The 25,450-nt window shown below is 37.2% G+C and overlaps 1 protein-coding gene across 1 annotated transcript in view; it reads left to right on the top strand.

Annotated features, from left to right (window-relative positions):
- The window catches only part of UbcE2M (NEDD8-conjugating enzyme UbcE2M), a 65,752-nt gene extending 40,861 nt beyond the window's left edge, over positions 1-24,891 (top strand). The window contains exons 4-5 of the mRNA XM_067085520.1: positions 3,249-3,365; positions 22,457-24,891. Of these exons, the coding sequence (XP_066941621.1) occupies positions 3,249-3,365; positions 22,457-22,597 (258 nt within the window). The 3' untranslated portion in view covers positions 22,598-24,891. The remainder of the gene's footprint in view (positions 1-3,248; positions 3,366-22,456) is intronic.
- Positions 24,892-25,450: the final 559 nt, after the last annotated feature.

The raw sequence follows: 25,450 nt of genomic DNA, 5'->3' as shown, positions 1-25,450 counted from the left end.
GAGTAATTATCCACAAGCTAAGACTGCAGGCTTTTTTAACTATGAAAAATACAAATTGATTAAAAAATTTGTCATTTCGGTTTGGTCCAGTGATGACCCTTGTTGCATTTAGGTGACCTCTATGTGAGTTTTTTGTTAATATAATGCTTTCTTTCTAGACCTTACTAGGAAACTTTATGAAGTACATCTTTCTTAAGATGATCCCACTGAATTGCCATGTCATACATTGTCAGCCTACCTCCAAAATTGCTAGTCAGGCACATGGGTATTAAAGGTTTGTTTTGAATAAGCAGTTTTTTTTATAGTACATAAATGTCCGGAAGTACATTGGGTAGCTTTGGCTGGCTGGACATCCTTTCTACCCTTTTTCCACCTGGGTACCCTCCTTGTTAATCATTACACGACCGGTCCAGTGCATGCTTTGAAGGATACTCCATGTATGAAAGACCCCAGTTTGTATACCTAAGAAAAATACAAATTAATCAGTAGGGGTTTGTACCTCCTCATCCTATCCTTGCAATTGCTCAGTTTAGACTATGAAAGCACAAGAGTTGGCTTTAAACGTAGACCCTCGCATGCACAAAGGATTTAGGGTTGATGCAAAGAGCTGGGATGAGTGTAATGGTGGAATTAGTGGGAGTATTCAGTTCAGCTAAAGCAGGTTGGTAGTTTTGCAAAGTATAAGGCATTCTGTGATTAATTCTTAAGGGGATAATGCCAGCAGTGCATCTCTTGTCGTCACTTTAGGCATTATCAAAGGGAGTTTGCACCATACCTTTGGCCCCCAGCTGCACTCACTTTTTAGCCTTTTACTTTACCTCCATTCCCAATTTTTTTCTTCAGTCTTGCTTTCCAACCTCTCTGACTACTATTTCCTAGTACAACTGTGTGGTTCTCTCCCAATTCCACCTTTAGATCCTTGTACTTCATCTCCCATGTTTTCTGGATCTCTTCATCTTGCTGTCCAACCACTCCTTCCCTCTTTTCATTGTTTAAAGCAGTGATTGGTCAAAAGTGCTCCAAGGCTGGACTTGACAGCCTAAATTTCATACAGTAATCAGAATCTTATGACTAATGAGTTATGTGAAAAGCTTGTTATTTTATAAGAATATGACTTTAATTCATGTTATGTATAAACTGATGGAAAGGAGCAAGAAGAATTATCATATTTTGGTTAAAGGACTGACTTAAGATGAATATTTATTACCTTGAGGACTTCATGGCACTGAAGTGATTTTTCCCCAGTTGGTTCCCTTTTTCACCTGAATACTGAAGATTCATTCACTGATGGATGCCATTATGGTATTCATTGGTTCTCAGAAAAGGTAGTTAGATTAGTTTGGTGTGATCATTGATCTTTGTACTTTATCTTTTATCACTCACCCCTGTCAAGCAATCTGATCTCTATTTTCCTGTTGTGTTTGATTGACTGAGTTTTTGCAATGAGATGGCAGAGGGCAATGCCAAAGGTTCTTAGCAACATCCTTGTAGCACATGGATGTATTATTTGCTGCCCTTTACTTTTCATCGTTTCTTTCTAGTCTCTTTACTAGCTAGGTTCCAAGATCTTTATTTTCTCTTGTCACAGTTTTCACCTGTCTTCTATGAACAAATTCTTGGGCTAGCCCTGGGAATCTGAAAATAACGTTGTGGTCTTGTGGGTTCTTCAGTTTCGCCAGTAAATGTTAACCCTTAATGGATGGGAATCCTCATATGAGTACAGGCAGTCCCTGGTTATCGGCTGGGGTACTGTTCTGAGGGTGTGATGATAACTGAAAATTGCAGCTAACCAAAAATCGGCGATTTTCGGCAGTTCTTTGGCGAATTTTCGGGCTTATCGGCGCCTCTGTTAGGTATGTATTGGCGCCAGTACCCAATTATCGGCACCAATAAGTGGAAATCGGTGATTTTCGTTGCTATACAAGCGCCATAAAACCGGGTTGCCGTTAACTGAGCCTGCCGTTAACTGGTGACTGCCTGTATCTATAACAGGTTTTGGGTGATGGATGGGAATCCTCATATGAGTATTAATATTACACGCCATAATCTTTGAATGAATTTAGCGGGAAAGATGTTCATAGCACTTCAGTGGTCCATAAATGACTTACAGCAACTTGTTACCTCAGCACAGGAGAGACATCATCAGTATGCCCTGAGATTTCAGAGGAGGATGTACTGCCTCTTTGCAGCTCCAGGATGTCTTTTTATTTATTTGCACATAAATATACCCAGGGATTGCTGTTGGTTTTAGTTCTTATCTTTTATGATGGTATGTCAGCTGTAATTGTAATTTTGCAAAGATATATTAGAAAAAACATGTATACCTCACAAAAAAGTTGCTGCATCTCCCTATCTCAGTAAATCTCGTAAATATTTTACAACAAATATACTCAGAATTTATTACTGATTTTAGTTCTTATCTGTTATAATATTGTGTGAGCTGTAATTATAATTTTACAAAATAAAATAAAATAAATTATTAGAAAAAAACTGCATAACTTAGTAAAATTAACATATTTTTATGAGTGTTTTGTAAAAGAGGCCCCACACAGGGATGTAAATACAGTAGTCACTTTCAACTTCCTGTTGAAGGTAGAGAAAAATTTTTAGAATTTTTTTCTCACACCATGTGCATTTGCATATCTTCCTCTTTCCATTGATGTGTTTTTTTTCTTAAATTGGCCAGCCTTAAAGTTTGCCTAGTCGGGGGATGTGCTTGACAAATATTTAGCCCGTCCCTTAAGGGTTAAATAGCATTGCTCAGTTAGTGGGAATGGAATATCATAAGTCTCTTGATAAAAAAATGAATTTTTTTACAGTTAGAATAAGTTGGTTACTACCTGGTAGACACATGACTTTTTGCAGTACCAGAGGTGACTTAAGATTCCAAGTACACATCAGTGGCTAAGGGAACTCTTGGTTGAATGATGCAAATAGCTTTCAGAATTTCCTTAGGATAAAAAGTGTTTTTCACATCTGCTGGCCCTCATGGTTCCAGTGGTGAAATCGTGAGAAAAAATGCTCAAAGATTTTCTTTTGTATGTCAGGAACTTGCCCTTTACAGTCCTGACTTTCTTGATGTTGATCAAAAGTAACATAGCACTTTTGTATTAAAGGAACAGGATGAATAGTATCGAATTTTATATATTTGAAATAACAAGATGTTATTTGCCTCACATCAAATTAACTTACAATACATGAGTTGATGAGGATGGAAGGTAATTTTAATGGCTCAAATGTATTTTCAGGTTTACCACCCCAACATAGACTTAGAAGGGAATGTATGCCTTAACATTTTACGTGAGGATTGGAAGCCTGTCCTCACCATCAATTCCATTGTCTATGGACTCCAGTATCTGTTCCTTGTAAGTACTGTATATTGTTATTGCCTTATTGCTGTAGTTTTGTAGCTTTTTTATGTATATTTTTCTTTGTAAATTATATTCTTGCTAATTAAAATAAGGTTTATTCATAGCTAACCCATCATTCGTAAATAGCCCAAATTGCAGTTGGAATGCCCTTAGACATGCCAGTTTTGAAATCTTTAGCTACTGAAGACTTAATAGAATACTGCACCCCTAAGGATCATTGGTCATAGGTAAGAACGTACTTCATTCTATCATGTGTTACTCAGTTATAAGATTTTTAAAAAGCTATAATGTAATAAATTAAACCCAAACTTTTTATTAGTAAAGACAAATCCTTCAAGCTAGCCCTGTGAGGGGTGAATAAGTTATCTTAGGGGCCTGGATAACCTTTTTTCTACAAGCCTGTGATCACTACTAGTGACGAGATCTGTGTCCTGCTGATTGTGTAACTAACTCAATTGTCTCCTTTTTATATTTGTACTTTGATTCTTTGTTATTTTCCTTACTGTTATAATAGTGCATTACTATTATGTTGTTTTAATGTTTTATTATAGAAGAGTGGCAAGATATGCAAATGATTTGAAGGTAATTATTCAAATACTGAATTATGTAGCTTTTACTGGTGATTCATTTCATTGTGATACCTCTCAAAGCATGGAGCAAAATAACACCATTATTGTTATTCATTTTGAAAATCTTTATTGCAGACCTTGATTTCTTGCTCTTGGCCAAAAATTTCATCTGGAAAACCTGACAAAAAAAAATAGACTGCATTCTGTAGAAAATGTGAATTTATTATCTCCAGCAAAAGTTTCAGAGCATTGATTTTTTATGAACTGAATCTTCAGTGGTCGTCCAGAAACCTCCTCCCTCTATGGTATTTTGATTGGTTACTGAAGGTCAAGCCCATGTCCTGAGATTATCTTGTAAGTTGGAAATCAAATGTTGCTATTTCTCGTTAGAATATAGACAAAAACTTTTAAAAATGAAATGGGAAACGAGTCATCTTTTATGAGCTGCATAACTTGAACCAAAAGAATGACCACTGAGGAGATCAGTCCCATGCAGCAGAAGGGCTAAACTACTTGATAAGAATATTAACATTGCTGTGTGCTTCAGCAAGAGTTATCCTCTAGCTATGTATTGAGCCATCATTTTTTATGTATTTCATATTCATTCTTCCAGTCTTTTCTTTTTTTTTTTGGCCTTATCAAGTTTAATTAATCCTTTTATTGTAGAAATAAGTGAAGTTCTAGTAGTCTGGTAGGAACTTGTTATAACCTTCCATTGGGCTCCATAAATATGAGTGGATTGTTGCTACTGTACTTAGCTGTGAAGGGCAGAATTATAAAAAAATATAAGGCCCTGTCTTACAAGTTACGGTGTTACTAAAGTAACCTCAGTAACTTCTGTGTATTGCTTGTTTGTCCTTCAAAACTTTAAGCTGGGTATAATTTCAAGTGTCATAACCAGAATGGTAGCTTTTGAGACTGAAGAAATGTAACCTGCCCTGTATTTCTTTGCATTTAGAAACTTTGTCACCAGCAATTTAGTGGGATTTTTAGTTTTACCTTTTTTTCTGGTAAGTGCAATAAGTCAGAGGGCTGCTTTCTGTCTCTTTCTGTGCAGGACAAATGTCTGATGGTCTTCCAATCTCAACCATCCATCGCTTTCTTATTGCCTTTTGATAGTGACTGCTCATATGAGCTGTTGTGTCTGTTCACATTCAGGATCCTATATGGATTAAAAGAGCATCACATGATTGTTGAAGCTTGGTAACAGATACTTAACTAAGGCCAAGCAAGCAAGAGGGTGGGAGACCCAGCCACTTACTTGACTGTTAGTGTCACTGATACCTTTATGGGAAACATCACTAGTTGTCTTTCAGATACCTGTGTTTCAGGAATGTCTTGGTCCCAATAGAGTTGAACCAAGGTTGGGGTTGGTAGGCCATTGTTATCTTGGCGGGCTCTTTCAATAGTATTGCTAGATTCTGAGCTCTTTGTTTTATCACACACCTGGGAACCAAGGTTTTTCAAATATCCTGGAGTAAGGTTATGTGAAAGCCAAACTTGGGTACAGGGCCATGTCAGTCTCAACACCTTACAGTATATGCCAGGCTATGTAGGTGGTCACAGGAGTCATCCATCTCCTGCTTACATACATGATTGAGAAGCTGGAAAGGTAGAGAATGACAACTTGAAAATAGTCCCACCCAAGAAGTGAGTCTCCATATAAAGGATGAAAATTTGTATTCTTGCAGGAACAAATTGCAAATTCAGGATAATTTGCATTTTCATAGGTAAACAAATGCACTCTCTTGGCCCTAACTAACTACCTAATTACTAGTATGCAATGACTGAACTAGCTTTTGCCAAAGGTATAGCCATGTAAAAACCAGCTACTATATTTTTGAGAAGTGCAAATTATCCAGAATTTACAATATTAACATGGAGTTAAAATTCTTGTTTTATATCCATTTTACAGACATGGCAGATAAAGCATATAGAATTTAAAAGTGGAATTCTCTGAAATATTGATATAGCTTTAAAAAAAGTTTGTGGGAGTTGAGAGCATTACATCCAATGTTGACATAAAATATGTCTTGAATGGTTTTCATTTCATTGATCAAGAAGCACATTATTAACATTCTTAAAACTCTTGGATTGGAAATATGAATAATGTTCTGTTTTAATGTGTAATTCCTTGTTCATAAACAGGCAGTCCCTGGTTTACGATGGGGGTTCCGCTCCTACGCTGCTTCGTAAGCCGAAAATCGTTGTAAGCCGAAAAATCGTTGAAAATTGTCAAAAATCCTAAGAAAACCTTACTTTTAATGCTTTGGTTTATTGAAAATGATGTAAACAGCATTTTTATTGAGTTTTTCATCAAATAAACCTCCAAATTTTGATAATTCTGCCATTTTGTAGCCATATTTCTTCCGTCGGATCGGCGTCGTAAGCGTCATAACCCGGGAACCTGTCGTAAACCAGGAAATAATTTCTGATGAATATATTTGAAAAGCGTCGTAACCTCGGAGCGTTGTAAGCCAGACCCATCATAACCCAGGGACTGCCTGTATTCACTTCTGAAGATGAAGGTTTAGACATTCCCCTGGTTTATCTGTAATTGTTGAAATACATAAGATTCTCATATACTGTATTAAAAAGAAAATTTATGGATTGATGAATTGCTTGTAAAGCATGAAGTTTGTAGCAAGATTTGTTTTTGTGCTTTAAAAAGGCTGTAATATTAGTTGTCTTGAAACTAAACAAAATATTAATTGATTTTTGGTTTTCTGTAAAAGAAAACTATTGTGCCGGCTTTGTCTGTGTATCTGCACTTTATTCTGTCCGCACTTTTTCTGTTCGCCCTCAGATCTTAAAAACTATTGAGGCTAGAGGGCTGAAAATTGGTATGTTGATCATCCACCCTTCAATCATGAAACATACCAAATTGCAGCCCTCTAGTCTCTAGTTTTTATTTTATTTTAGGTTAAATTTAGCCATAATTGTGCTTGTGGCAGTGATATAGGATAGGCCACCACCAGGCTGTGGTTAAAGTTTCATGGGCTGCGGCTCATACATCATCATACCGAGACCACGGGAAGATAATCTACTTTTGGTGGCCTTGATTATACGCTGTAGCTGCTACACAGAAAACTCGATTTTGCCAATGTTTTTTTTACTGGTTATTTATTGGTTCACATGACCATTTCCTAATTCCATACAGTAACCATACCCAATTATGCCAGAGTAACTGTCCCATAGGAGGTAGTCCCGTGAGTGCACATCACATGGTGCACTGTAAGCATTACAAATGGTGTGTGCAGCATCCCTTTAGCCCCTTGCTGCACCTTTGTTTTTGCTAGCCTTGTACTTTACCTCCATTCCCTTGTTCTTTGTTCAGTCTTGCTGTCCATCCTCTGTAACTATTACTTCTTAGGGCAGCTGTAGGGTTTTCTTTGAGTTCCACCTTTAGATTCTTTATCTTCTGAATCTCTTTATCTTGCTGTCCAACCACTCCAACTGGCTTTTTTCACTGTCTTTAGTTCTAAATGGCCAAAAGAAGGCTTGACAGCCTAAATTTCATAAGTCAGATCAAGACACTGCAATCCCATCAGAGTTTGTTATACTTGTGTACATCATAGAGGTAGAATATTGGCCTGGAGACGGGGTGAGGAGATTAAGCTGTACTCCTGGGTGAAGCCAGGTTGACAGGTACTCGGCCACGCCCAGTCGTGGCAAGAAGCAGGAGTGGGACACTTTGGGTAACTCAAACTCTTCACTAAATACGTCAGTATTTACTGTTGTTTATTAAGGAAATATTTACAATAGTGCTGGTAAAACATAAGAAATCAAAGCACGATCATTTTACTCATGAAAAAAGAAAGAAAGAAAAAAAAACATGCAATTCACATTAAATCATTGGCCGCTAAACTGGATAAGTTTTGTGTATGATTGTCTACTCTTCACTGAAACTTGAGTCTGCAGCTTAGCAGTTAGTCGTTTTCCAACGTAATGGTACCTTACATTCAAATATTTTTCAGCAACTGCTTTTGTTAATAAATGTATATGATTGTCCAAAGGATCAGTATCGTACATATGATACCCAAAGTTAGTAAAGATTTCTTTGTCTTTATAGACTGCTAAAACTGATGTGACTAACTTATGAAAATCTGTTTTTACTAAAGATTTTGTACAGGACATCATTTCTCTTAGTTTCTTCTCACAAATTATACATATGTCTATTACATCATCTGATGGGTTTATCAATTTTCCTTTGGTTTTCAGTTTAATAAGAGAATGGCGATCACTGCCATTCGACATGGTTAATGCATCAATGCATATTTCACAATGTAAACCCTTTTTCAAAGAAAATGCCACAAACCCCCATAATATATACAACAATGTGGTTTGCACATTTTGTCAAATGGGTAGCCTATTGCTTCGAATGTCAACATAATTATTCATCATCACCGCTGTTTGTCTCATCCGTATCACAGTCATCTAAAACTTTATTTCTCAAAAGAGACATATTTATACCTCTTATAGATGCATTATTTCCATATGTACTTGCAACTGTTAATATTGGCACGGATTTTAATGGTAAACAGTTGCCTTTAACAACATCCATTATGTCGTTATGCACAAGTAGCTTTTTATAGGCAGCTGAGAATTGTCTAACCGTGGGATTGTTGTTAGCTCCCCCCCCCCCATACTCCTTATTTGTCCAAAAAAAAGCTCAATATGGTCTTGACTTAATTTGTAAGTCAACAGAAATGTCAATGGTGCCTCAAAAGCCGAAATATATCTTTCATAGATAATTTGGAGACTTCTTATACAAAAGAGAAAACCAAGAAATCCAGTTTTTCTTTTTGTGTTTATTATATCTTGGCCATCACTAAATTTTAATGATCTAATATACGTTTCAGCTATTACAAGAAAATCCTTGATTTGGTCAATATTTCTCTTCTGAACTGGACATTTGTAGCCCCTAGATTTCAGATTTCTAGAGTTCATTATGTCATGCACACACACACACACATATATAAATATATATATATATATATATATATATATATATATATATATATATATATATATATATATTTATATATATATATATATATATATATATATATATATATATATTTATATATATACATACGTGTGTGTGTGTGTGTGTATGTATGTATACATATTTTCTCTTTTTACATTTCGTTGAAACTAAAAGAATTCAAGAAAGAAAGAAAAACGAATTTCTTCAGTATCTCCGTTTATTTTAATCAAACTCAGCAGGGAAGACGACAAAGCGGGTGGCTTACAAAATATAAAATTCTGAAGAGTTCGGTTGAATACAAAGCCAACAAGTCAACAGAGCTTAAACCAAAACAGTAATCACCTGGGCAAATTTTATGGCATCTGCTAATCTCGGTCAAAAAATTCTGAGCTGGTTATACTGACCATAGGATTAGTCCACATGTGTTTTAGGATTAAAAGCTGGACGATTCCCCTGGGAATTCATGAACATGCCACTAGTCAACTACAAGTAAAAACAACTTACAATAACCGTCCAATGATTTAAACGCACACACTAACCCTTACTTCTGAAACTTCTATTTTCGACATCAATTATTATTATTATTATTATTATTAAGTTAAATAAATATTCTTAGCTATTTTTACCTGGCTTGAAAAAGTTCTGTCATGCTACAACAAAACCAATGAATTGTCTGTAAAGGTACCTAAATAAGAAAATGTAGGGGGAAATGATTGTACACATTTTTAGGGTCATGAACATATCCACCTGGATTTTTTTAAAAGCTGTATACACCAAGGTTTACTAGATGTTATTGTACACTAATTCTATGAGTAAATTATGGAAATTAGAAATGCATAATTTGAAATTCACTTACCGATGAAATGTCCGAGTAGGATCTTGTAACTTGTTGTATTTTGCTGTGCAACCAAATGCTGAACAAGAGCTTGGCATTCTGTAAAAAATTAGCTATAAAAACTCCACACTTCTGCCTCGAATGATAATATGGATCTGACTGACAAGGAAGGTCAGTCACTCTTGGTATACTCCTGTGAGTGTCCCAGAGCCTCTTGCCACGACCAATATGGCTGCCCAGCTGTCAACCTGACTTCACCTTTTCCGCGGGACATCGCCTCCACCCTAATCTTTCCTCCAAGGTGTACATACACTGAGCAAAATTATTGGCAATTATTTCTACATGTAAACAACTTTAATTATTTACATAGGATTTAGCTTAGAATGTGAGCTGGAAATGGACATTCAAACTTTCTGACTGTGCCTCCGGCTGCTGTTGTGCACAGATAGACACCTTTTTTTTTGACAGACTTGAACTTTACTGTTTTCTTACAAATAAACTTTTTGCTTTAGTATCTTGCATTTTGTTGGTTTTGATTTTGCATTTATCACTGATTATGAGTCAAACTCATGACTTATCTAAGCCATCTTCCTCTATCCCAAGGAAGCCCATCAACCTTAGATACTCTCTCCTGCTAAAGAGAAGCTCTGCAACAAGTTCTTGGTGTCTATTGAAGTTGATCTGCATATCCTCTGTGTCATGCAGGAAGCATATGTGCAGCTGAGGTAGTCCTTGTACAAAGTGTCATGAATGGCTGTCTGAACAATGGGTGAAGTTTCCCTTGATGAAAAGGAGAGAGTAATTCTCCCCAGTGTCATAGGAGGGTAATACTCCACTGGGACACTTAAAGAGGTCACTAGTATCTTTCTCCCCGCTGCTAAACTTCCACCAGTTTTTGCTACCCCTAAGGGGCTAGCTTCCCCTTTGCTGACTTTCACTGATTACTTGGTGGAAAGTCACCAAGGGGAGGATGGCCATTCTGTCTTCTTTCTTGGGGTGTCTTTCCACTCTTAAGGCGAGTTCTTACCTGGCGAGCACTCTTTCTCAGAGTTGAGGAAAGTGCCTCCCATGAACATGAACTCTTTTGCAGGTGCATTGGAAGTGAAGAGACTCAGAGGGTTGGGACATTCCTGAGGCTTCTTAGGAGAGTCCAGTAATTCTACTTTACTTGATCACCATTCTGCCTTTAGGATGACCCCCTGTGACTATATCCACAGCTCTCTGACTGGCCCTGCCTACACCGTATCCCTGCATGTTCCATCAGCAATGTGTCCTTAGTAGTTGTCATCCTCCTCCCTAGGGGTGGTTCTCCATAAGCTCTTTTCAGCATTGACCTTGGCATGACTGGGCAGGAAGAAGTCAAAGATGCTTAGGAGAAGGTCGTCTTCATCCTATGGTTGTTCCACCTCATCTCCTTCTTCCAAAGCTCCTAAGCAGAGGAAAAAGGCCATAGCAGCCCCCTTTTTCCTCCCCTAAGAAAGTCTCATAGGACTTCCAGTGGTCAGTCTTCCTCTGTTGAGGTGACTGATATGGCTCACACTAGCTATGCAGCAAGCACTGCTGTACCCATTGCTTTGTATAAGGGTGCAACCACTACCCAGGATTCTTGGAACCCAGGCATACCAGTACTGGCCGGGCTGACCAGGATACCTGTACCACTGGTACAGGATCCTCTGACGGGTAGGGGTTCTGGGAAAGTGACACATCTAGAGTGGTGCCATTACCCAGACCTAGTATGAGGAGGTCCCCCATTCAGCCTTCCCCTCCTTGAGAAGCTCTGGCTTTGCGGAAGGCTGGGGCATGTTTGCGGGACAGCCCTTGCCCATGTTTATGTGAGCAAGCAAGCTCTCCCTAACTCGTGCAGATGTTGTTACTGCAGGTTGACAACTGCCCAGGGCCTCATTCACCTGGTAGGGGTCTCTGTCTTTACCATTGGTTTGTCTTCTTTGGGTGTTCTCAAGAAGCAGGGTCTGACTGGTACAGGGGCCGGGATCGGTTGCATTTGCGCTCTTTTCCCTCCCACGGAACCTGTGTTCCCGGGTCTTTCATAGGACTGGATAGGATGTACTCCTGAATGGTGGAGTGGCCCCCTGAGGGCTCTGATGAGCTTCCCTCTCCTACAGAAGGAGTGCCCTGGAAGGACTGAGAGCTGGAGGGACCCAAAGATCCTTCACCCAGGACTCTTGACACCCTAGAGGTGCAGAGGCAAGCACTTTCAGGTCATTTGGCTCATTTGTGAGCAGAATGATCTCAAGGAAGGAACTGACTACAGACATTCATTAACTTTTTCTCATCCATGGTCCTGACTTGCTAGCAGGATTTTAGATTAGGTGAATTTTATGGTTTTTAGGCAAAAGAATTCACTCCGGTTGAGCTGGTCTGGTAAGTTACTTCCTCCACGCCAGGCTTGTCAGAGGAAATACTATATCACAACCAGTAGTCCCCAGCTGGCACTGCAGATTGATCTGCCCTTGGCTGGCTTGTCCCTTAGTCTTTTGCTGGACTACCTCCATGCAGAGGGGGTCTCCCTCACAGGTGGAGGGGACAGCTTTTGAATTTACTGCAGTGGCTGCATTCCAGGCAGTCTTGTGGTTGGACTTGTGGTCTTTCATGGTAGCAAAAGTGGCATCCTCTTTGGAGCATTGTACCCTAGACATAGTTGCCTCTTTTAAGAGACTGCTGTTGCCTGGAGGTAGGGCAATTACCTACTTAGCCCACCAGACAGCAAATATGTGGTCTGACCTAGTCTTGGAAAGGTGGGATGCAGTGCTCTCCCAACTCCCCAGGTGCATAGGTTTGGAGTGGATGCTAAACACCCAGGAAGGGCCCAGTCTTGGTAGGTATCTACCTCTCTCTTCCCTCTGAGCAAAGTAGAGGTAGTGTAAGAGAGGTTGTATGTTGACAACAGTGATATCCTCCTTCACCAGGCAGTGTCCCACAAAGCCCCCAGGTTTTTGAGAGGCATTTTGACAAACCTCAAATTTGGCTAGCCCTTCATCTTCAGGTCAAGAGGAATCCCCAGGCTACTTCTGCTCCTGTAGATTACCCCATTCTTCTGCTCCAGTGGGGAAAGGGACTCAGTCACGTTCCTTTCAGCCTCCCATGCACTCTTGGAGGGCAGGCAAAGGGAAGAAGGAAAGAGGATGCCAAGGGTGGTGTTCCTCCCCACCAGCTGCAGATGTAACAATTTACTTCTTCATGAATATTATTGTACAATTTTCATTATATAACATACTTGTATGTGTGTAAAACTGACCCTGTGTTTACATATTAGTACTCACAGTGTTTCTTGTTGATGACACATGCCCAAAGTACTTATGGTGTTTCTCATTGATGACATGCCCAAAGCAAATTCTTTTTAAGAACACTATCAAAAAGTAATTACAGTAATCATCTTCTGTTACACGGTAATAATCAATTTTTCATTTCACCTCATATCATTGAAGCTTTAATTGTGTGAGTGTGAGTGTATTTACATCTATGTGTGGCATCTCATCAATGATAAGGTCACTGTTTAGGTTTTGTTTAACATGACTCTAACATGATTATCACACACATTACAGTACACACCCCCCTCGATGTGGGACCACCTTGACGTGGTGAAGGGGGCCCCTTGAACCCCAGGAATTGTTCCCAGGTTTGAGTCTAAGAGTCTCATATATTATTACATATTTCTTTGGACTAATTTTGTGGAATTTTCCACTTTTGCTAAAATTTATTAGGCCTGTTAAATAGAAAAATATATCTTAGCTGGGATTGGGTTTATATCCGGAACTAAATAGTGGGAACTGTGGTAGGATCATCAACTACCCGATAATGTTTGGGCCTGAGAGATAGCAGATTGATATTTCAAGGGCGGAACTATTCTGCAGGGCTGGGCCATGGATTCCAGGGGGTCTGGCTCTGGGGATAGGACTCTCGGCATTCTATTCAGTTTTCCTATAATATGATTAGGGTGGGGATGACTGCATTCTTGCAATACTCTCAGTCCTAGCAAGCAGGTTCGACTTATGCTTTGGCCACTCTAATTGTATTTTGCCATCCCTTGTGGGGCATGGTAGGGGGCAGACATTTGGGAGTCGGCTATCACTTGTGCCATTAGTGGAAGAATAAACACCATGAAAGGCTAATGATATCATTTTAAAGTTTTCAGGTTTATTATTTTTTTTTTCTATTCGATCTTTATGAATAGTAAGAATAAAGTCAAGTACCCCTGGGCCCTCTAATGATACTGTTTTGGCACAGATGACGACCTCTGCACCCACCCTGGAGATTGAAAATTCTCCAAATGTTGACGACCCATGCGAGAAAAAGGATATCCCTGTGAAAAAAGGACCTGGCATTGTTACAATGGATCCATTCTCCTGTGAGCCAGATGTTTCTGTGCCTGTGTCTCCATCAAAGAAAGGAACAAAAAATAGTTCAAACTTTTCAAGTATGGGCCCTTTGGAGCCTAAAAGACTAAATAAAAGAAAATATAGACCTGACTCAACCGTGGTTCACTTTGATTCCCTCTTTGGAGAATCAAACTGGTCAAGGTTTTTGAAATTACAAGCTGACCAAGATATATTCTTATTAAAATTGGAAAATTTCTTGTTGAACCGATGCCCATCAAAAGAGATGAGCATAAGACAAATTAAAAAAAGGATATGATTGGTTGAAACTAACCAGAATCCAGTCAGAAAATTATCAAAACATTAAAAGTATAGAGAACATAAATATAAGCATTACAAGGCATGATACCATGAATAGTGTACAAGGCACAGTAATATTGCTGAATCTAGAAGAAGAAATAAAAAACAAATCAGTGTTTTCATATTCATTACAGAAAAGATACAACAATGTTGAAAACTTTGAATTATATGAGGTCCCAAACAGGAAATACAAAAATAAATCTATCAAAATAGCAAAAATAAAGTTCAGTAGCCAAACCTTGCCCTTGAAAATTAAAATACTGGGATTAAACAGGGAATTAAGACCTTATGTTCCCAAACCCATGCAATGCAAGAACTTGCAAATATGGCCATACAGCCATTAAATGCAGAAATTTTCCCAGATGAGCCTATTGCAGTTTGCAAGAACATAAAACACGCTGGGACTGATGCCAACCAAAATGCATAAATTGTGTCCTAGAACATCATGCCCGATCTAAAACGTGCATTCTATAATTACAATACTGAACTTAAATTACTACAAGAACGAACTGGAATGTCAATCAGGGAAGCAAAGTTAGAACTAAAAGTGAGAGGATTGAATGACCCAGCTAAGAAATTTAGGTATGCAGATACTTCAAAATCAAATAAGTGAATGACAATGGAAATAAAGAAATATCACTAAAAAAAAATACATGATCAAATTGTTCTCTTCTATGGAGATTTCATACAACAATGACATTATCACAGTGGACAATAGATTTACCTCCTTACCAGAAGTAGATATGAATATTGACACAAAGAAAGCTGAAGAAGAATTAAAGTTACGAGAATGTGATAAAACAGATAACACAAATCGGAAGAGGCAACTAGGTAAGACCCCACCTAATTCCACCAAAGAACGCTGTAAAAAGATAAATAACCCGCCAATCTCACCAAAAGCTAAAGTTCAGAAACAGAACACTAAATCAAACATTCCACTGTCTCCCATAGTAACAATAATACCTCTAGGAGCAGAGTCACAAAACTCAGATGAAATGGAAAACCAAAACATAGAAACATAGATAACTACAATGAATGCAAAGAAATTCACCCTTCACCAATTATAGGCGCCACAAGAAGAACCAAGAAGGAACAACAAACTAATGAACATAAAGACACATATGGTTGTAGTAAATGCTTTGTAGCAATGTGCCACAAAAATAAAACTATAACTAAAGAAAGCCTAACCAACACCATAAGAAATTTCATGAGGTATAGAAATAAGGAAAAAACAAACATCAAATCTCATGAAGAAGGTTGTATGTGTATTGAACATTTAGAATATTACAAAGAAAAACATATCAGTGTTGTAGATATTCTTAAAAAAATCAAAATGGAAAAATTAAATCAAGATAGTAAAAATGTAACAGTTAACGAAAGTCAAATTAAAACTACAACAAAAAATGAATCAAGACCTACAAAAATACAAATTAACTTATAACAAATTTTTAAAAATATCAGCTTAAATAATTTAGAGTAATTTGACCACTCTCATGTTACACTATTCAACGGAATATAAATGAATTATTAACCCTTAAACGCCGAGCCTCTGTTTACGGAAGTGTCTGCCGTATGCCGGCGGCGTTCGGGAGTTAGCGCCGAAGCGGAAAAAAAGTTTTTTTTCAAAAAATCACAGCATGCTTAGTTTTCAAGATTAAAAGTTCATTTTTGGCTCCTTTTTTTCATTGCCTGAAGTTTAGTATGCAACCATTGGAAATGAGAAAAAATATCATTATCATATATAAATATTGAAATATATGACAGGGCAAAAAAAAGTTTCATATATGATTGTATACAAATCGCGCTGTGAGCAAAACGGTTAAAGCTAATGAGTTATTTTTTTTCTTTGTATTGTACACCAAATTGCGATGATTTTGGTATATAACAAATTGTAAAACGATCAAAGCAACACAGAGAAAATATTATCACAAAATGATGCATGAATTTGTAACGCTGGATTTAAAGAAGTTTTTTTCAAAACTCACCATAAATCGAAATATTGTGCTAGAGACTTCCCGTTTGTTGCAAAATGAAGGTAATTGATTGAATGATACTAAACAGTAAGTGTTTTAGCTTACAATTGCAGTTTTCGACCATTTCGGTGGAGTTAAAGTTGACGAAAGGTCAAATTTTTTCTATTTATCGTGATTTATATGAAAATATTTCAAAATTGATAAAAGCTACAACCATGAGTTATTTATTGTTGTATTCTACATGAAATTGTGCACATTTTCATATATAAAACTTTATGTAATGACTAATATAAAACGGTGCAAACATTACGGCAAAGTGACGAAAAGAATTTCTGAGATGTTCGCCGAGTTACAGCATGAGGCGTAAGGAAAAAGTTTTTTTCAAAAAATTCACCATAAATCGAAATATTGTGCTAGAGACTTCCAATTTGTTGCAAAATGAAGGTAAATGATTGAATATTACTAGAAAATGTATGAGTTTTAGCTTACAATTGCGTTTTTCGACCATTTCGGTCGAGTCAAAGTTGACCGAAGGTTGAAATTTTGGCACATCGTGATTTATATGAAAATATTTCAAAATTGATAGAAGCTACAACCATGAGTTATTTTTTGTTGTATTCTACATGAAATTGCGCACATTTTCATATATAAAACTTTATGGAACGACTAATACTGTATAAAACGGTGCAAACATTACGACAAAGTGACGAAAGAATTTCTGAGATGTTCGGCAGAGTTACTGCGTGGATGTAAGGAAAAAGTTTATTTCAAAAATTCACCATAAATCGAAATATTGTGTTAGAGACTTCCAATTTGTTGCAAAATGAAGGTAAATGATTGAATATTACTAGAATGTAAGAGTTTTAGCTTAAAATTGCTTTATCGAACATTTCGGTCAAGTCAAAGTTGATCGAAGGTTGAAATTTTGGCACTTATTGTGATTTACATGAAAATATTTCCAAACTGATAAAAGCTACAACCATGGGTTGTTTTTGTTGTATTTACATGAAATTGCACACATTTTCAAATATAAAACTTTATGTAACGGCTAATATAAAACGGTGCAAAAATTACGACAAAATGACGAAAGAATTTCTGAAATTTTCAGCCGAGTTACAGCGTGGACATAAGGAAAAAGTTTTTTTCAAAAATTCACCATAAATCAAAATATTGTGCTAGAGACTTCCAATTTGTTGCAAATGAAGATAAATGATTGAATATTACTAGAATGTAAAAGTTTTAGCTTACAATTGTGTTTTTCGACCATTTCAGTCGAGTCAGAGTTGACTGAAGGTTGAAATTTTTTGTAGTCGACGTACGGTACGTCCGCTCGTCACCCGACAGACAATTTTAGTCGACTTACGATACGTCCAGTCGGCGTTTAAAGGTTAAAATCATTACATAATAATAACATACATGGCCATCTTTCTAAGTTTATTAAAAACTTTATGACTGATTGCACTTTCCAGGTGAGAATAGATAATGTTTATTCCGAAACATTTCCACTTGAAAATGGAGTTCCACAAGGGAGTGTCCCTAGTGGTACTCTATTTACATTAGCAATTAGTGATATCAGTAACATGCTACCAGTTGGAATTAAAAGTAAGCTATGTATGGATGATTTTGCCATATATTATACAGCATCACGCATAAAGCATGCAGAACGAATGATTAATAAAACCATAATAAAAATATATGAATGGACCTCATCTGTAGGCTTTAGATTTTCCGTAGAAAAAACTCAAGCTGTCATGTTTTATAAAAATATAAATTGGAAAAAAGGTGAAGAAATAGAATTGAAAATCAGAAACCATATGTACCAATTAGCCAAACGGCAAAATTTTTAGGATTAATATTTGATGCACACCTGAATTGGAAAGCCTATATAACTTACATAAGATCAGAATGCAAAAGGGCACTAAGTCTAATTAAAAAACTATCACACACAAATTGGGGAGCTGATAGACATACTCTTACCATACTGTATAAAGCAACAGTGTTACCAGTCATTGACTATGGAAGTGAAATATATGGTTCAGCGTCAGAAACAGCACTGAAAATATTAGATCCAATTCATAATGAAAGACTAAGAATGTGCACAGGAGCATTTAGATCCTCACCAGTCTCCTCGGTACAAGTCAAATGTAGCGAACTGCCATTGTTCCTCCATAGAGAGTTCATAACAATGAAAAGTGCATTAAGAATTAAGACAAGTGATTCACAAACAAAAAATCTATTTGATCTAAGGGATATATTTATAAACAATCATCCGCCTCCTTTCCCAGTTAGAGAAACCATAGATCATATAAGACAAAAACTTTCACATTAAGCGATTTATACAGGTTTGCACAGTTGAAAACAGAACACCATAGACAAAAAACCATAGATCATATAAGACAAAAACGTTCACATTACGCGATTTATACAGGTGGGTCAAAATCACAACATTCGGTAGGATATGCAGCTATATATCAGAACAAGTCATATCAGTTATCTTTGCCTAATAATGCCTCAGTCTTCACAGCAGAGTTGTGTGCAATCAATTTAGCCATCAAAATTGTAAAGCAAATGTCTTTCAATAATTTTGTGATTTTTAGTACCCAAGAAGTGCTATAGAAGCCATTCAAGGTTACTATTCAAAAAATAGTATTGTACAGGAAATTAAATATGAACTCCACAAATTGTATAATAATGGAAAATATATTGAAATATGTTGGATCCCTGCCCATGTAGGGATTAAAGGAAATGAAGAAGCTGGTAAAGCAGCTAAAGAAGCAGTCCACATGGCAAGAGCAAATGTAAAAATCCCAGGTAGTGATTACATAAGAGATATAAAAACAATCATTGTAAATAAATGGCAAAATATATGGGACGAGGAACTTATAAATAATAAATTGAAACAGATAAAATCCACTGTTGGAAAATGAAGCTCATCATTTGAGAGAGAGAGAGATGCACACAAGTAATTTTGATGCGTCTGTGAATAGGCCATACTTGTTTGACACATGGACACTTGATGAACAGTCCACATGGCCCTCCTCCCAAATGCTCAGAATGCAGTGTTGATAACAGTCAAACATGTTGTGTGACTGTCCAAAATAGAATCAACAGCAAGTATTAGCCTTTGGAAATAAATCGATGGGGGAAATTTTGTTGGAATCCTATACATTTTCAGTCATCCCAATTTTAACATTCATGAAGAAGTGTAACTTAATAGACAAAATATAAAACCAAGTAAATCATGAAAATACAGAAGCCCACAGGGTGTTTAATGAATAAAAAAATTGTGTAATTTATTCTGAATTTTATTTTTATTAAATATTTTATTCTTTTTAATCTTTAATTTTTTTGTATGTATGGAAACAAGCAGTGTATTTTGTTGGTATACATGTGTTTCAGCTTAAAAGCATGTTCGTTTTAGTTTTTCCTTTTAAACTTCATTTTCATTTATTCATTATCATGCGAATGACCTGTTTGGTCCCAGTTCTAGGCGTATGGCCTGGACCTGGTATTTCATCCTAATCCTTCGGGCCAGCCCTATGGGAGCTGATAGTCAGCTCAGTGGTCTGGTTAAACTATTTTAGTAATAATAATAATTTTGTTTTTCAGTTCACCTCATAATGTTTATAACTTGTGCAGTGTTTACATTCATATTTCATAAGCTGGTAATGGAGATGTGTCCAAAATCACTTTAACTTTATTTCAATGCCTCTCAGATGATTATCACACTATATTAGTTTATTATAGAAAAACAACTAACCAATATTGGTCTTTTGTTTGATCTCAACCATTAACTTATTTCATAGCATACTGTTCTAAAACATTTATGCAATGTTTACATTTTTGGTGGTGTTGCTTACATTTTTCATGTTGATTTAAGTGTTTTTTTTTTTAGTGTATAGTGTGAATGGTTATTAAATTTCAGTTTTTACACACTAAATGTTATAATTTCTAATTGTGTTCCATCAATGTTTTGATGTATTAACTTTTCAATCATAGAAAGATTCAACAGGTACATTGGGTAGTTACATCGTACTATTTACTTTTATTTAGTGTACAGTAATTACAAATATATAAAATACTGTAGAAATTTGTATCGGACAGTATATCGTACAGAAGGTCAAGTTATTGTACTTTACAATAATTATTGTATGTCTTGGAACCTTGTGTTGGTTTCACCTCTCCTGCCACTGGGTAGTGTTCATAATTGTCATTGCCACTCGGGACCATCCCAGGCATGTGGCTCACAAGTAGATTTGTACCAAATCAAAATGACCTTGTTAGAAAAAGGTACAGTACTTCTATAAATACTGTATTTGCCTTTGATCTTTAAACCCGTGTTATTCACGAGGTGACTTTAGTGGCATACTTCAACAAGCAAGAAGGGTAAGTATGTCTTCCCTCTACCAGTTGATGAATCAGAAACACCAGAGGGTGGTAGACTTCTAGGTACATTCTGTGGTCTCAGAATGTAGTGGCAGACAAGCTTAGCCACCAGAAGCAGGTAATAGGGATGGAGTGGTCCTTACCCACTTGTGTTGCAAGGAAGCTATTCAAGGTTTGGGGGACCCTGAGCATAGACCAGTTTACCACTTGGCACAACAAGAAGCTCCTGGCCTTCTGTTCAATAGTCCCAGACCCATTGGCAGCGATGGAGGATATCTTTCAACACCCATTGATCAATCTCAGTGACATGCTTTTCTGCCATTCTGCTTGATCAGAAGGGTGATCAACCCCAAATCTCAGGCTGACTTTGGTGGCTGCTAGGTGGTCTCATGCTGAGTGGTATCTGGACCCATGGCACAACCTGTTGTGTCAGCCACACATAGAGAGTTATTACCAGGTGTAGAAGCGCTGGCACTTCATCCCTGGAGACTGTCCAATGTCTTCTCTGAGCAAGGGACTTTTATTGCCAGACTGAGAAGGAGATGTCTTGATACCTATGCAAGTCCTCAGCAACTGTCTGTTGGGAAATGGCCAATCTTCTGTTGGCGTTGTAGATGGGATATCTCTCTAGCCAGAGCCACTCTTCAGCAAACAGCGGACTTCCTAGTCTACCTTTGACGTGAGAAGCTTCTCTCAGTATCAGCCATTAAAGGCTATAGGTCTCCCAAGGGCCAGCTCTTGGGACTAAATGGAGTAGATCTTCCATCCGTTTTGAATGGTCTTGTCTTCCCAAGGACCTCGGGCCCCTTGAATGGGACATGACACTCATCCCTAGGAGTCTGACTTGATGGCTTACAAGCCCTTGGATCTCACTCTAAAGACTGTTTGCCTCCTAGCCCAGGAATCAGTGAAGACAGTAGGTAAGCTTCACAGCCTCTCATGTAATGTTAAGTACTCAAGGGGGTGGGGATCTGTTTCACTTGGATTTGTCTCAGATACCAGGTTTGAAGTCAGGTTCAGGTTTGTCTTGATCTCCTCCCATTTTGGTGCTGAAGTACTACTAAAGGGAGCTTGACATCTCAGGTCTGACTGTCTAGGAACACACTTGTTCCAAGAGATGATCAAGCAGGCAAATGACTCGGCCAGTGAGGAGGGCGAGTGTACCGTCTGGGTGAGACTCATGGGTTCAGGGCCATCGCCCTGTCTTTTGGCATTCCAAAAGACCTAAAGTTCTTTACATTTACTGGGCCCCCCTCATCCACCCCTTTTGTTTGGCACCAAAAGGTGGGCTAGGATTCCCCCTGCCTGTTGATAGTTAACTACCTTGTCAATAAGTCTGAATGTCTGTTTCTATCTTGTACTGGAAGCTTAATCCTTTGTAAAGAGCTTCAGGTTTGTATGTTAGGAAAAATAAAATACCTTCTAAAATTTTATATAATTTAGGCATGAGGCTTTATTTAAGACTAAAAAGATTCATCTGTATGATCAGGGCTTTAAACAGTAATTTTGTAATAAGATCTATACTTTACACTAATGAAATTTTAGTTTGCCACAGTTGAATGAAAATCAAATTAGCATAAGTAAGACATTTACATTCCCCTACTTCTGAATTTATTCATTCATACTGTGTTTTAACAGGAGCCCAATCCAGAGGATCCATTGAATAAGGAAGCTGCGGAAGTTTTACAGAACAATCGGCGGCTATTTGAACAGAATGTAACGAGGAGTATGAAGGGTGGTTACATCGGCAATGTTTACTTTGATCGCTGCCTTAAGTGACATGTGACACTAATTACACAATTCTTAAACCTACCATTGGGGTTGGGACGTGTAGTGTTCAAGCAACAAAAGATATAGTGGCTATGTTATTTTATACAATGGAGTTATTTAACTGGCTTGCAGATACAGCTTTTTATATGGTTACTGTGGTAAGATTTGTGCAGGTTCTACAGGCAGCATCAACAGTGCACCAACAGCAACCTTTGAAGGTAAATGGGTTCAGTTAGAATCGTGGTGCTGTCTCTGCCAATTTCCATTTCCCCTCTGCAGCTTTCATTCACCCAACCATGGACCTGCTACAATGACAGGATTTAGACATTCAGTTGTTTCTCTCAAGTGTTGTTGAACCTTTGCAGTGTGTTGAAAGTATTCCGTTCATTAGTCTTTTGAAAAATGATATATCCTTTGCAAATTAAATTTGCAAACATTGTAATGCTAATACAAGTACCTAGATTGTGAGGACTTTGTGTGAAAATAGTTATCCTTTTAAAACTACACCTTTCAAGTGACACTGTGGTGATGAAACTGTGCTGTTCCACATTTTCAACATCAAGGATAGTCGTGCAGGAAGGAATTCTTAACCTCTTTGAGTAAACAGCCTATTCAGCCGATTCTTTGCCTCTCACGCTTTTAAGGTCATACAGTACAGTAATTGGAAGTAGATAGGTGAATGTGTCTTGATGTCATCAAAGCTTTTCTGTTTAATACCTCATGGAAAGATAAGTTTACATTTATCAATAAAGAAATAGTCATTAAGTACTTTGGCATCTTGCCCATTACCGTCACATTAAATGGTCGCTGCATCATACTGTACAGTAGGGATAGAATATTGTCCAGTCTTGCACAATACCCACACACTTCATAGATGCCTCTGGATATAACCTTTGGGGATTGGAAGAAGTAACTGATGTTTTGAAAGGGAGGGAATAGCATACATTCTCACCTCCCTTAGTTTAGTGAGTAGAGCTTTTGATTTTATGCTTTTCATTCAGAATTTTATGGAGTCTTGTCTTGTCCATGGAAATTTTGAGTCTCACTGGCATTAATGTAACAGCAAATGTTTCTTAACAACAAACCTTGGAAATTATGTAAATTTTTTTTAGAAATTTTATAGTAGGTGATAACGTTTGCCCTGATTATCTCAGTTTTCTCTCTCTCCCTTCCTACTTGTTGTACCTTTTTAATGAATCAGGGTCCATTTGTTCTCCTTTGTGCTTCTGTTAAGTTCTTCATTGTTTGAGGAAGTTGCCTTTAGACACCCAACTCTCTGCTCTACTTTCCACTTCATTAGTGTACAAATGTTTTTCCCCTTTGTAGGCTTTTTGAGTAGTGTTTCTCCTCAAATTTGCTCTGTAAAATTGTTTCTGTCTCTCCCACAATCTGTGGCTATCTGTTTTTCTTCATAAAAGGCTATTTCTTTTTTCCTTGCTTTCTTGTGTATTTAAATTTACTGTCATCCCAAGAGATGTTTACCTTGCTCATTCCTTTCTTTACCATTTCTTTTGTGCCCTTTTGTTGTTAAGGGTTGCTGGGGGTTGTAGGCTATAACAGGGTTCTTCCCCCTCACAAATTAATTTTCTTATGTCGCCAGGATTCTCATGGTACCTTTTTTCCCTCTTATGTATGTGTTTATGTGTGAGGGATGTCCTCTCCCCTGTAACATTTAGTCTTGTCATCCTGCTCTCTCAAGATCCATTTCTTTATACATGAGGGTCTCATTATGTTAATTTTCTCTCCCACTAATAAAATTTCCTTTATGCGAGGGTGTTCCATCATTTCCCTTCACATTTCTCTTTCACAGTTCTCTCCCTTGGTTGGAAATCTGTCTAATATATTTAAGAACTCTGGGGAATATCCATATTCTGAGGAATTTAATATTTTAGGTTGAACCCTCTAATGTCCATAATTTGTCAGTTACAGAAAGTTTATAATGTTGCTTTTGTTAAGAACTGAATCGAAATTTCAGCTCATAGATTACATTGTCTCCTACTGTATTCCATAATTCAAGATTTATTTAGTGGACAGAGAATATGTCTACCTATAGTAGGTTTATTTTATTTTAGTGATCAGGTGCTTAATTCATTCTAATAAAAAGTTTATCCTGTACTTATTTTCATCCTGTACATGTGACAACAAATGAAAAATGAAATGACTTGCTTATGGGAAGCAAATGACTGTTGTAATGCGAGATTTGGCAATTTTTTTTTTTCTTATGTTACAGTGAAATTAACCAAATCCTATATCATGGTATTTTGATGGATTTTCCTGTAAAGCAAATAAAGAAGTGAAGTATATCAAGGTGTTTCTTGTTGTTTATGTGGAAAGACAGGAGAAGGATTATACAAACTTTTTTTTTCACAAGAAAACATTGTTGTTAAAGCAGGAGGGCAGTATTATGTTCTGTCATGATGTTTAATGAGAGAACTGTTGTTTTCAGAGTTGAGACAGATACTATTTTTTGACAAGTTTTTATTGATGGAGAACTTATTTCATGTGAACCATTGTTTATAGGTAAGTGAGAGTAAGTTGTGGCAGTCATGATTTAAAGTATTCAGTTCTATAGCACTATGAAACAATCCACAGCTTCTCAGTTGAGAGAGAGCACCATGAGGGTATTTACTAGAGCAGTGTTCTAACCAGCTAAGGTACAGTATGCAAATAGACTGATATGTTGTAATTACTGCTTTAGGAGTCAAATTCAGCAGCCTCACAAACCCAGTAAGAATAAGGTCATGCTGACGAGAAAGAAATATAGTTTGATTATAAGGCCCATTGAATTTATCCATGCTGACAGTAAAAATTAAGCATTTTGATATCATACTTTGCTTAGAATGTAATCATCAGCCTGAAACG

The sequence above is a fragment of the Macrobrachium rosenbergii genome, chromosome 42 (genome assembly GCF_040412425.1).
Source record: "Macrobrachium rosenbergii isolate ZJJX-2024 chromosome 42, ASM4041242v1, whole genome shotgun sequence".
NCBI classification, from domain to species: domain Eukaryota; kingdom Metazoa; phylum Arthropoda; class Malacostraca; order Decapoda; family Palaemonidae; genus Macrobrachium; species Macrobrachium rosenbergii.
The sequence above is the reverse complement of the archived record's forward strand: the minus strand, read 5'-3'. Positions and strand labels throughout refer to the sequence as shown.